A 14,373-nucleotide genomic window follows, 5' to 3' on the forward strand; every position below is an offset into this window, starting at 1 on the left:
TGGGGTGCTTATTTACCATGTGAAAGTTGGCAACTGTGGTTTAAATCCATATTAAGTTACTCTGTGTTCACAAGCATGACTGAGACCAGACTTCAAAGTATATAATTTAAATGGATTTATCTTTAGTTATTGCAGTCCCGTTGATTAGGCACTGGAACAGGAGTCAGGAGACCTGGATTCTGTTCTCAGCTCTGCTACTGACCAGTTGTGCAATCCTGAACAAGTCACTTCCCTTCTGCTGCAGTTTCTTCATTTGTAAAATGGAGACAACAATATTTACCTCCTTTGTAAAGTACTTGAGGATCTACTGAGTAAAAGGCTAAGTATTATTATTCACACTGTGAATAGTCTCTATGGAGAGTTTCTTGGTCTTGTAACTATCATAGTCTTGAGAACTTCAGAATCACAATTGTATTTGTTCATTCTACACATAATTATAAAAATTGCATTAAATTTACCATAATAATTGAGCAGTCATTGGAAACTACCTTTAATCTCTCACTTCACCCGACCCCATTCACAGAGTACACTGAATCCAACATTCACCTCCAAGAGCTATTACCATTATTATAATAATTATAGTTATAACCCCCATTGTGCTAGGCACTGTATACACAAGATTTCTCACCAATTTCTGTATATTGTTAGAAGTCTATTTATGGACTTCAATTATATTAAAAGAATGTTTGGATTTGAAACCCAATGTATTATGTGAAAATGAACAAGTCTGAAATGACACAATTTTTTCTAATATAATTTCTCGATGAAAGTATTTTCTAAATATATTTTTCGTGCTTCTTTTCACAGATATTCAGTGTGAATTCCCTTCCCCCCCATCCTACCATAAATACTATTTTGCTCCAATTTTAAAAAAGCATGTTATTTTAGTGATTCCATATTACCAACCCAAAAACTTCAAAAACCGTGAATCAATCCACCCAAAATTATGAGTTTTTTTTTTTAAATCATATTATTTTGGAGACAAAGATTAAACCATGATCTTTGGTCTGTCTTCTGAGGCACAGGGTTTTTGTTTTTATTATTCTTCCTGACCACTATCAGTGAGTGTGAGTGTGTCAAGTATCAGAGATCCTGCTAGTAATGGTACTTATCCAGTATTCCAAACTTGCTTCAGAATGAGAAGAGTTTCTCTGTGTTGTCAGGCCTGTGGTTTGAGTGGTTTCCTGCCTGCCTGGCTAAAGGTGCAAGGACATGTGTATTCATAATGGAAGGCCTCTCTTGTGGAAAATGTGCTTCAGAGCTGCACTGAAGGAATACAGCCTTAAATATGAAAAAAGAAAAGGAGTACTTATGGCACCTTGGAGACTAACAAGAAGTGAGCTGTAGCTCACGAAAGCTTATGCTCAAATAAATTTGTTCGTCTCTAAGGTGACACAAGTACTCCTTTTCTTTTTGCGAATACAGACTAACACGGCTGCTATTCTGAAACCTTAAATATGAAAGAAAATTATAAATTATACAGTTTTAGAAGCACAGAATACAAAAGTGGAGCATACATAAAGGCCACATTTCTAAAACAGGCAAATAAAATGCTGGTATTGCAACTGGAAAGCTTTGTTACACAGAAAGATAAAAACAGAATTTAAAACAAACACTATTCAAAACACCTAACTCATCTCAGGACTCTCTGACCAGCTGTGAAAGAGAGAAAAGGAAACCTGTGGCCCCCTTTGTTTTACCTCTTCAAGCATCTCTTTCCAAAGGACCAAGAAGAAGGTTGTGCTCACTCATCTGATGATCCAGGCACATTTTAAATTAAATCTATCACAGCTTTGGTTGCCTAGAATTGGCCATAATGACTGTAACATGTTTTGGAGTAACCAGAAGATAGCCCTCCTACTATTCATGTATAAAGTACCAGCTTGTAGGAATGTCCAGTTGTTTCCAGACTTTTTGTCGGCAAATTTTCTCACAACAGATCCATGGAGCTGAAGGCTAAACGGGACCATTATGATTAAGACTATGACTCTGATGCAGAAGTCATGGTGTTCATGGTAGGCATGAATTTTAACAAAGTCCATGACCCCCACAAAGTGGGCCCAGATCTCTACCCCTGGCACTGTGACTTGGCCCACAAGGTTGCAGTCTCACTCAGATTTGGTGGGTCCACCCCTTCTCAATTAGAAATGGAAAGGCCAAAACTTGAGCGGTGCTACAACCTAGTACATGGGGTTGCAATGCCTAGAGCAGGGAAATGGGGCCAACCCAGCAAGAAGCAGACACCACTGCAGGGTGAGTGAGCTCTTTGACCTTCCGCCATGATTTTTTATACATTCTTGAAATTCTTGATTCTTGGCCCGCCTGGCTCATGATTCTTCTATGACTCTGGGTTTTTTCCCATACTCCTATGACATTAAATTGACTAAAAGTTTTCATGACAAAACTGTAGCTTTTGTTATGATAATCTAATCTAACCTCCTGTATAGCCAGGGGCGGCTCTACCAATTTTGCCGCCCCAAGCAGTCGCCACCGAATTGCTGCTGCCGCAACAGCAGCGGAGCTGCAGCCTGAAAGCCGCCACGGCGGGAAGAGCATCAGAGCTGCAGCTGAATTGCCGCTGAATTGGAAAGCTGGTGCCTGGAGCCAGCCCTGTGTATAGCACAGGTCATACAACCTCACCCAGTAATTTTGTGCATCTAGCCTATAACTTCTTTTTGAGCTATAGCTTGTCTTCTGGAAGGACATCGTCTTGATTTAGAAATAGAAGTAATGGAGAATCCGCCATATCTCTAGGTGGGTTGTTCCAATGGTTTGTGACCCTCACTATAAAAACTGGATGGTATACGAGGCAGCTGCAGGTCATCAAACCCTTGCTCCAAGGTAAAATCTCTTCAGACCATTTGACCAGCCAGTTTTTTCCTCTGGGACAGTTAATTAAAAACTTCTCCCTTTGACTCCCTGAGTCAAATGAAACTGATTACAAGTCATAGGAGTAAAGACTAAAAGCAAAATAATTACAAGGAAGAGTTATATCATATTACAAGATTACTCTTAAAGGAATTTTTAATCCCTATCCCTTGCCATACAAGAAAATGAGAGAAAATTAATCCATTTTTTTCCTAGCAGATTTATCCATGTTCAGGGATTAATTATAAAATATGTGGATGCCCAGAATCAGCTGTTAATTACCATCTAAATGCTTTACATTTTCAAAGCAAAAAAATACAGACAGTAAACATAGGGAATTTGTTTCTTTCGGCCTAAATCTGAGATTGCTACAATGGTATAATATCAGGGAAAATTCCATCAAAGTCAATGGAATTACTTAAGTGACAAACTGGCCCTTAATCTCAAGATAACACAATAATTACAAATCATCATTACCAATATAAAAGACATCTGTTTCAATATTTCCTGAAGTTTCGCAGTTAAAGGAATATAATAAAAGATCGTTTCAATTGAGTGGAAAGTCATCACAAGATAATGATTTCCTGTAGCAATTGGCAAACTGCTCATTATTTGGATTCAGAAAATCAATACTAGGATCTTTGAGGATACTAATATTTAGGAAATAAATCAGAAAACTGTATTAGTAAAACCACGGGCCCTCAGATACCCCATCTCATCCTAGCCTGGCCATCTTTAGTCGGTGGAGTCAGCTTTCTCCTCCTGCTCCTCCAATTCCTCTTGTAGGTCTTTCAGGGCCAGCTAGTTGACCACTTCCTGGGTTCTTTGGAGAGCCATCAACTAGTTATTTCCTGCCCTTCTTGAATTCTTAAGGTACCGGTCCACCTCTTCACAAATCCAAGAGATAGTCCTATGCCTTCTACCTCTATTCAAGAGCCCTCTAATGGTCTCTGGTACTGCAGCACCTGTAACTGATGGAGTCTTGAGGGTACATCTGCTGCAGAAAGTGAAACAGGCAAATGACCTGCTTCCCCATAAGACAGCTCCTCACTTTTGGGATGAGCAGACCTACCTTGCTAGTCCCTTCCACATGCAAGATTGGGGAGCTGACCAATTGAACGCACCCGGAATGACCAAGGGATCAGCCAGAGGCCCTCCAGCTGGGCATCCTCCAAAGATAAAGGTAGGGAGTGAGTGAGGAAGAGGCCATTTTCTGGCTAAATATGTCCAATATTTACAGTAATTCAGGCAAAATGTAATTTACTATTTGATTTGCTCATCCTCAATTTCTTGCAACTACATCCATTTTAAGGCAAAGTGCATTCGGTTATTTTCAAAGCAGGTGACACTGACTTATAACAGTGTTCCAACACCATGGTTTTCTGTTATAAGAAATGGTTGATATGCTGTAGATTTAACTATTTTATCTGATGCATATTAATGCAGAGTAGAATGATAACGTGCTATTATCTAACTGCTACAGTCTGAGAGACTTAGAAAAGAGACTTGATATTTCGGAACAATCGTATCCAGAATTAAAGATATGTGAGAAGGACTCTCCTTAAAAATTAAGAGAAAAATATTGAGGTTAGGGAAGAACAGAAGCCTTCTTTTTCTAATAGCATTGTAGATTTTTCTAAAACTGCTCCATCTGAAAGATGACTCACAAGAGATTGGGGTTTTTTTAAGCTCTTCCTTTTAAAAAAAATCTTTATGATGAATAAAGGCATGAAAGGTTTTTGTCAAAAAGGAGGGGGGTTTCCCCCCTTTAAAAAAAACAAAAAAAACCCTTAGAACCAGCAAGAATGTCAATTCATATTTTCCTGTTCTCCTGATATCTCAGTGATGTATGCTGTGAGCTCTGAGACACTAATTGAGGAGATTGGGATGGAATGGTGGGGAGAAGGAATAACAAAAAAATCCCTTCTCCCAAGTGTTCATTAGAGATTGGAATTAAATGTGTGTTTTAAAAGTTTTTTAAAACAGTCTGACAAAAAAGCCCCTACACTCTCAAGTATCCTCCTTCAAATCTCCTTTCATGTCACCATTTCTCTCATGTTCCAGCTGCAGTACTATCTTCCAGGACAGATAAGATCTTGAGATATAGTTTACAAGTTTTCAAGCTCAAAAAGCTAGATATGGAATCACAAAAATGACTGCCACAAACATGGTCCTTTTGTGTATACTCAGCACCAACTCCTGCTATCCATCTTCATCCTTGAAAAGTCTTGTCCATATTCTTGCCACAATTTCACTGTGTTCCTAGCAGTATCCCAGATTTCAATATCATTTCCTCCAATCACTGCTTCTGCCAGCACCTCCCCCATATCAAAGATCTGATTCTGCTCCTATCCATACGAAATCACAGTTAGTACTGGATGATTCCAACAAAATCAAGAACCATCCCTGGATAATCTATGGCTTTATCATATACATTTAGGTAATGGTGTTAAAATGCAGTTTAAACAGTTTCATCTAAACCAGTTTCTTACACACCAGCCACTGGAAATGCAGTCAAGCTGTGTTAGAAGGTCTAAAACTATGCTCTATTCTAGGTTTAGCTGGAACTGTGTTTGGGCACTGTTCCTTTACTCAGTTGCTGGTCCACTGTGCATGGGCCCGTAAACTCTGATCCTGCAAATACTTAGGCACAAGCTTACCTAGAAGTACATGAGTAGTCCCATCAATGTGCTTAAAACCAAGAACGTGTGTGTTTGCATTTCAGCAGTTATCTTACTGTTCTCCTTAAAAGTTGTATCCAAGAGGCACTAGGGTGTTCACTGATAACCAGGTAAATGTATCTAAGAACATATATAAATAGCTAACATACTCACTATTAAATCTAAACTTAGTTTCAGTCTTCAGTGCTTTTTCTAAAAAATAGTTGTTCCTGAAAAATCATGTTAAAAACTGAAAATTAACAGAAAAAGCAAGTTTTACAAGGACACAAAATTGGTAACTGAATCTAATCCCGGAAAAATTGAGATAAGGCTTTTAACTAATATGCTTCACATGTATGTGTTAGGCTGGGTCTTTTTCCAAATGCCTAATTTTTACCCACAGTTTTTTTACAGAACAACATACTCTATTCATTTTGGGCAATCACACTAGCCCTGAGCAATTCCACCGCTTTATGTATTTGCTTCTAAAGCGATCCTCACTCCTGACACACTGAAGTAAATTTGAATATGTTACATATGATCCTGGTTGGAGACAGGACATTTCTTTGTCCCTGCCCTCCTCGCTCATCTTGATGTGTTCTCCAAGATTCACGTTAGAGGCCCTATTTCTGCTGCAGAAAATAATTAAATGTGAACCTTTAAGGACCTGAAGAGGTACTAAATCCAGTGGTTTAAAGTAGTATATTTATTATCTAGCACATGTAGCATCTTTTTTTAAAGTTTATCTATAGCAATTAAAATTTCAGCAAGTCATCAACCAAGGTATTTATAAAACAACCAGGTTTAGAACTTTGAGGATTGTACTAGATTCTGGTTTGACCAGCTATTGTCAAACACTTTGTTCTGGGGAACTAATATGCAACACTTCATGGACCACCTCCCCTCTCAAAACCTTCTTCTTTTCAAACTATTTAATTCTCAGTCCACCAGCAAAGACTCTCTGGGTGAGATTTTGTGTTGCACTCCTAAGAGACGCAGCACAGAACTTGCAGTCCAGGGGAAGGGGAAAAATAAGTGACTAAGAAGCCACCTTTATGCCCTCCCAAAGGGCTCTGGGGACCACAAAACTCAGACAGCCCCAAAGAGATGTCCTATTATAGCAGCACTGCTGCCCAGAGTCACCACAATACTATGTGTGTGGCTCTGCCCATCCCTAGCTTCATCCCTTATACCAGAGACTCTGAGGGTGATCCTTAGAATACAGCCTATGGCTGCCTTCCTCAGTTCGTATGTCAGGGAAATTCTCCCCAGCCCTTTACACTAACTGGTACAGCATGCCAGCTGGACTAGTGGGACTAACACAGGCACAAAGGAAGAGGCAGAATAGACAGGCTAAAAACACTGTCCTTTCAAAAACGTCCCTCTCTTTTTCCATAGGCCACATGTGGAAAGGAAGAGTAGGAGGAAAGTGGCATGGTAACTAATGAAGTGGAGAGAGAGTCAGAGGGTATGTGGATATTATTGGGAATCAGACTGTCTGGAATGACAGGAATAGAAGGTTAGCAGGAGTTTCCCAACCAGCAGTTTTTCTTACAATATTAGCAACTTGTCATAAATCTGAGATGTAGTTTCTAAAACAACTTAAGCCACAGTGCACTCAAGGTCTTATATTGTTCTGGGGGGAAACAGCAAATTTTATGGAAAGTCTCTAATTCTATCAATGTTTATGTGATCATTGTGAAAAATGGCTATTGTTCATCAGATCTGAATTAAAATGCATACAAAAGAAAACACATAACCACACAGAGAATGGGAGAAGAATTTAAAACTGAAAGATGGAAATGGGTGGGCAATTAAAACAGTTAATTTATCCATGTTATGCAGGTGAAAATTCTGAAAGTGTTACTCATCAAAATGAGGGCAGCTTTAAACAACATTATATCATGGATGGATATCACGGGAATGGATCACTTGATGACTACCTGTTCTACTCATTCCCTCTGAAGCACCTGGCATTAGCCACTATTAGAAGACAGGATATGGGCTAGATGGACCATTGCATTGACAGCATGGCCATTCTTATGTTCTTATTAGGGCCAGGGCTGGCACTAGGACTTTTACCACCCCAAGCAAAACAATTTTTTGGCTGCCCCCACTTCTTTTTTGTGCCTCCTGCTCCAACTCCGCCCCTTCCCAATCCCTTCCCCAAATCCCCAGCCCTGCCTTCTCCCTCGGGCGTGCTGCATTCCCCCCCCATTGCTTCCTGAGGCTCCCCCCCACGCAACCCCCTGCCCCAGCTCACCTCTGCTCCGCCTGCTCCCCTGAACATGCTGCCGCTCCGCTTCTCCCCCCTGCCTCTGAGGTGAGGGAGAGGCAGCACGTTCAGGGGAGCAGGCAGAGTGGAGGTGAGCGAGGGTGGGGTGTGGGACAGCAGGGGGGGGAGGAGGTAGAGGAAGCACTCCCTTGCCCCAGCTCGCCTCCTCTCCATCACCGCCGCCTCCCCTGAGCGTGCTGCCGCTCGGCTTCTCCTCCCTCCCTCCCAGGCTTGCAGCACGAAACAGCTGTTTGGCGTGTGGCAAGCCTGGGAGGGAGGGCGGAGAAGCAGAGCGGAGGTGGTGCACTCAGAGGAACAGGCGGAGGCGAGCTGGAGCGGTGGGGGCACATTTCTAGGGGAGGCTTGGCCGGTGCCGGAATGCCACCCCTAGAAATGTGTCGCCCCAAGCACCTGCTGGCTCCAGGCACCAGCAAAACAAGCCCTGATTAGGGCCAGTCATTAGGAATTTCCATTCAGTTCAAAATTCAAACATTTCAAATTTTTCTTCATTCCAAATTGGAACAAGAAAACGAAAATGTCAAAACATCTTCAGAACTGGAATTCCAAAATTTCATTTGAGAAAAAAAATGAAACATTTTTGTTTTGACAAGGTTGAAATAATTCGACATAACTGATACGATTTTTAATGTCATTATCTATATTATAATTTATTACAGAATACAAAAATCAAATGTTTCAATTTATATACCAGACTATGTCATTGTCATAATCTAGTCAAAATATTTCAGCTTTTATATTACAAAATATAATATTGTATTTATATTATTTTTATGTTAGGGTTTAATAATTATTTTTAAATTATAAAATAAAAAAATGACGATTGATAATCGGAAAGTTCCTGCTGTATTTGGAATAATATATAAAGGACATGATATGTCACATCAGTGAGCTAGGCAGCCAGTAAGCCACCCATACAGTTGTGGAGCCCTGCCTGTCTGCTGGGAGCAAGAAAGCTTTCTAGCATGCCCGGCTTAATGCCCACAGCAGTCTGGGAACCCGGCCCTCTTGCCAACCAGGCATCCAGCCAAGAAGCAGGCAGAACAGCCAGTATGTCTGCTTTCCTGCCAGCCTACTTGGCTGGCAGGTGGGCTAGCAGGAAATCAGCAAAATAGGCAGGCAAGTTTAGACAGCCAGTCTGCCTGCCAGCAAAACACTTTGATTCCATCAAACCAGCATTTTCTAATGGAAAACTGTTCCATCAGAAAATTTTCAACAAGCTCTATTTATCGTGTTTGAAAATAGCTGTGAACAAGTGACTTTGGTGACATGGTGCCATCTAAAAGTTTACAGTCAACGCAGTCTGGGACAAACTGTGTTCTGTGTCATGCCTGTGCATTAGGAGTAAGTCCTGGCCTCAGCAACCAGTTGGTGAAGGAGGATGAGAATGGACAACTTGCCCAAAATTTAACAAAGAAGAGGTCACTAGAGACTTAGGGAAAAGAACTGTATTCTTGGAGTATGGGGGAGAAAAAACAAATTGGACAGGGTCTAGAATAGAATTGAAGGAAAGGAACACCAGACAGCAGTTGTAGCTGACAGGCTCAAAAGAGTTTAGCTTTGTTTCAAGTCATTATCCTCAACTGCTCCATTTACTCTCTGGTAGCAAGAGGGAGTTCAGGAGAGGGAATTGGAGATAAGGGGATAGGCAGAAATTGAAAAAACAGAACTGAAGAAAAGGTAGCAATGGAAAATGGATGGGGGGAAAAAAGAGGAAAATGGTGACCAGAGAAGATTCAGATAAACTTCAGGGGCATCAGACTTTTCAGGGTTTTATCAGAATCTAATGGTTTGAAAGTTTATGGCTTATCACTAAGACTGCAATTTGGGCACAGAACTTTTTAATAAATTTCACAGCAGAGGTGTGGATAAAATAAATAAATAAATAAATAAATAAAAAGATGGAAAGACAGATCCTGGAACGGGAGGTGCTGAAAGGTGAGGCCTGGGTGGTGGAGTTGGAGAGCGAGCCAACCCTGCATTCACTTCACAGCAACAGCTCCAGTTTCTGGAGGGCTGGGCCTAGCTTCCTACTCTGGATATTGCAGCCTAGAGCATAAGGTTGCAGCACAGCTCAAGTTTGGCCTGTCCAACCCTTCACAGATGGAAAAAAAGGGTCAGACAGGCCAAATTTGATTGGCATTGTGACCTAGTGCACAGGGTCATAATGCCACTCCAGTTTGGCCCATCTGCCCCTGCACAGATGGACCTAATTCAAAATCATGATTTCTGTAATCATCATGACCTCCATGACAAAATCATAGCCCTGCCCATCATTAATGGGAATTCTGAATCAATGAGAGTTCTTTTGTATAAGAAGGATGTTGATAAATGGTTCAGAGAAGAGCCACGAGAATGATTAAAGTATTAGAAAACATGCCTTATAGTGATAGACATAAGACGCACAATCTATTTAGATTAAACAAAGATAAGGTTAAAGGGTGACTTGATAACAGTCTGTTGTACCTACATGGAGAGCAAATATTCAATAATGGGTGTTCAATCTAGCAGAGAAAGATATAATATGATCCAGTGGCTAGAATTTGAAGCTAGATACAAAATTACACCTACTTTTCAGTCTAAATTTAACACAGTTAGGGTAATTAACCACTGGAACAATTGACCAAGGGTTGTGGTGAATTCTCCATCACTGGCAATTTTTAAATCAAGATTAGATGTTTTACTAAAAGACATACTCCAGGAATTATTTTGGGAAAGTTCTATAGCCAAGGTTATACAGGAGGTCAGACTAGATGATCACAATGGTCCCTTCTGGCCTTGGATTCTATGAATCTGTAATATCCATAATCCTTTTCCAGCTCACGAACTTTTACGTGTGCTCACATCTAAGCTCTGGTAATATTTGGATGCTCATGTGTATGAACTGAGAGTTCTTATTCCTGTCACAGAAGCAAACACTGAGAAACTTAGGGAACCTGGGGCCTTTTGTTTTTTAAGTCATAGTATTATCAAACAACCCAGTATGTATTTCATAAACAAGCCTTTTGCAATTTTATGTTTGAAGTACAAAAGACAATAGGGGAAAACCTGTTAAATCTATTAAGATTTTAGACCATTAGAAAAATAAAAAGTGAATTTTAATGCTTTCTTACTATTACTGAAGGAGAGTAGATTGGCTAAACTCCCTAACCCACACCATTAAGAGGGGGAAGGAGGGGGGGGGAAGGGAAGGGAGTTGAGAAATAAATACAGGAATAGAGTTCTTACCCTGAGGAATGGTAGTCTGGTTTATTTCTTTCAGAGCGATCTGAGAAGAGAGGAAACATTATCAGCACAAAAATGTTAATGTTCTTTAGCAACACTTGTACAAAAATCTGAAACAACTTTCACACCATATTATTAAATATTATAAAGGGACTATTCAAAAATAGAAGCTGGATTCTTTCTTTTATGGGACTGTTTGTCTGCATTTAATTGGTTTGCAAGACAGAAGATAACACAACTAGAAATGTTTGTTTGTTAAATTCCCCTTCTGAAAACACAGTGTTTTGCATGCTTATTCTTTTATCTATTGTTTATCAAGCTCCTCGCTAAAATGAAAAGGACTTTAGTTTAAAGAAGAAAAGTGGGGGGGAGGGGAAGAAGATAAACCACAGATTACTCAGCGCAAAAAAATCATTCCATGATTCATAGCTGGCCGAGTTCCCTGACAGGATGGAGGGGAAAAAATCAGCAGTCAGTTGTTGCAACATCTGCAAATACACTGAATTCAGTACTGCTCTAACATTAACTCTTTGCTTTCCTTGCAGTTTTAGGTGTGGAGTTCTTTTATGCTCTCCATCAGGGTTTTGATTATTCAAAGTAGTATTAGAGGAGGGAGTTTACTGGTGTCTAACGAAATTGAGCAGCAAATTTAAATGAAGTCTATTAGGTGCAGTCATGGACTTAGCTAAATTGTACTGAAAAGTGCATATATTTGTTTCTTATATAGACCCACACGCATTTTTAAAATATGAATTTTCACTTATTTGACTTTTCAAATATTCTTATATGCAAAAAAATGAATATATTACATTAAAAACAAGTAGAGGTATCCTGTCTAAAGTAAAGAGTTAGAATTATCATTCAAGCATAGCAAATATTTTATCTAATATACTTGAATATACTAAAGATACTTGAACTCCTTGAAAGAAAAGTAAATGAGATTCATATACTATTGACAGGTTTCAGAGTAGCAGCCGTGTTAGTCTGTACTCACAAAAAGAAAAGGAGTACTTGTGGCACCTTAGAGACTAACAAATTTATTTGAGCATAAGCTTTCATGAGCTACAGATGCATGCATCCGATGAAGTGCCACAAGTATTCCTTTTCTATATACTATTGAGATACACATATTCCAAAGTTAGAGCTTTCTTGATTTATTTATAATAAGGGATCCAATTTATAATTAGAAGCATGTTCTTACTGATTATATCCCCAGTGATCACAGTTATTTTGCCTTTTACATTCTGTGTGCGCCCTTTAGGATCAAAGCTTCTTTATTTGTACTAGTAAACTGTTGTTTTACTAAAAAGCCTGTCTAACCCTAAGAAATACAGATATCAATGAAGATCCTCCTGTCCATTTGACATGTATTTTAAGATTTAAAAGATTGTATTTGAGCAACAATTTGTTCTCTGGTAGAACAAAGACAAACAGCACATATTTGTGTCAATTGTTCTGTGTAACGAATGCACAGTGGGAAAGTGTTTCCCTCTCCTATTTCTGCACAGGTTTGCATTTGATTCTATCTTGCTGCAGTTTATCAGTAAAACTGATTACACGACACTTATTTCCACATCCAACTCATGTTCAGTTTACAGGTGCTCAGCTCCGATTCTCACAGCCCTGCAGCACATCAGCTGTTAAATTTCTACTCTACTTTGATCTCCATTTCCTCACACCCCACTGTGCTCAGTTTGCTAGCTAGAATCAAATGTAATGTCTCAAACCAGAGCCACAAAAGCAGTTGCTCATACACACAAAGAAAGTCTTGCTCATTCCATCCTTAAAATTTCCCAGGTAACCGCCTTACCTGTGGCTATTCAGGGACAGGCAGAGGTTCCCATTTAGTCTACTTGCCATCTGTTGCTGGGATCCCAGTTTCCCTGCCATTTTTGCAACCATTTAACAGCAATATACTGACAGAACATTCCAAGTTGATACAACATGAATGTGAATGTGCCAGCAACAGTGGAGAAAAAGAGTCAAAGAACATGTAAACAACAGCACCAGAGCTTTCCTCCAGAGCCCACTTCTGATTGGCAGATTTTCCATGGCCAGTCCCCACAAATGGAATGCTGTCATTCAGGAAGTTAATGCAAATCCCTTCTCCCTTTAATTCTTTGTTGAAACAGGAAATGGTACAGTTGTTTTAAAGCATATTTTATTTACTGCTTAAAATAGAGAAAGATCATCGACCATACTTCTCGACTGAGCTTTATTTAAAAAAAAAAAAATCCAAGGGAATGTACTACTTCTAAGTAGCATAAAAATAATAAAAACACTGGTCTTCTTGAGATTATAGGCTCATTAAGAAGTAAATAAGCTCTGTTTAACATCATTTGCGGCAAGAAACTCGGTCACAAAGAGTTTAATTTCAAAAGTGGCTTTACCCTAGCTTCCAATTTTGTTTCTATAATTTTGTAATTCTGGGCAGAATTTTACGGTTACAAATAACCGCAGGCCCAACTGATGGCATTTAGATCCCTAGCTATCGGATTTGTGAGCATAGAATAGAAGGCTGATTCTAAAAAATTCTGAATAAAATGAAGCCCCAATGTTTGTGCTGTTCCCTGCAGGTGAACTCCTGGCTCATAAAGGGCAGCATACAGGATTGAGGCCCTCAAAATAGGATATATTTTATAGAAAACATGCCATGTAAGATGACATATGAGAAGTCATGATTTACTGAAACCCATTGTTCTGTCCAAATATGTATATAGTTAGTGTGTATGAAGTTGTGAGATTTTGCTGTATGGTTGTTACTGAAATATGTTGTAAGTTTGAATGCATCCAATGAAGTGAGCTGTAGCTCACGAAAGCTTATGCTCAAATAAATTTGTTAGTCTCTAAGGTGCCACAAGTACTCCTTCTCTTTTTTTTAGAGTCTCTGCTGCTAGTTCCCCCATGACAACAAGGGTGGTGATGAACCCCAAGAGCATGTTAAGCGACCATTAATCAACAGGGGAGTTGTAAACAAGGGATTTACAATGCTATAAGAGGGCTACGCAAGCATAACACAATAGGGGATTGCTCTACTCTGAGTCAGCAAAGCCCCCCAGGACATATATTGCCTAGTGTTTTTCAGGCTTATGGACTGAGGGCATAAAATAGGGGGCAGTGGCATCATACCTTTGCCTTTCTCCTCTCCCACCTATTCTGTAAGCAACAAGAATGCTGGGAAGACAAAAGACTTGAACTGAGAAGACTGATCCCAGGCTTAAAGGGGAAGACTGTGTATTAAGCAGGGTGGATAAAAATCAAATTTTAAAAAAAACTGGATTTTTTTTTATTTAAATACGTATTTTCCTCAAAAAGCATTTTATCGAA

At 39.6% G+C, this 14,373-nt stretch overlaps 1 protein-coding gene across 5 annotated transcripts in view; it reads right to left on the reverse strand.

The window, feature by feature from the left end:
- Positions 1 to 14,373, reverse strand: part of SH3D19 (SH3 domain containing 19) — a 140,954-nt gene that overhangs the window by 90,340 nt on the left and 36,241 nt on the right. For 3 of the 5 annotated variants that reach the window (XM_043513127.1, XM_043513126.1, XM_038400496.2), the window contains one exon: positions 11,050 to 11,089. In XM_043513127.1, the coding sequence (XP_043369062.1) occupies positions 11,050 to 11,089 (40 nt within the window). Of the gene's footprint in view, positions 1 to 11,049; positions 11,090 to 12,856; positions 13,755 to 14,373 lie in introns of those variants that run through there. The other 2 variants (XM_038400495.2, XM_043513129.1) reach the window with 2 other exon arrangements.

Source organism: Dermochelys coriacea, chromosome 4 (genome assembly GCF_009764565.3).
Source record: "Dermochelys coriacea isolate rDerCor1 chromosome 4, rDerCor1.pri.v4, whole genome shotgun sequence".
Lineage (NCBI taxonomy): Eukaryota > Metazoa > Chordata > Testudines > Dermochelyidae > Dermochelys > Dermochelys coriacea.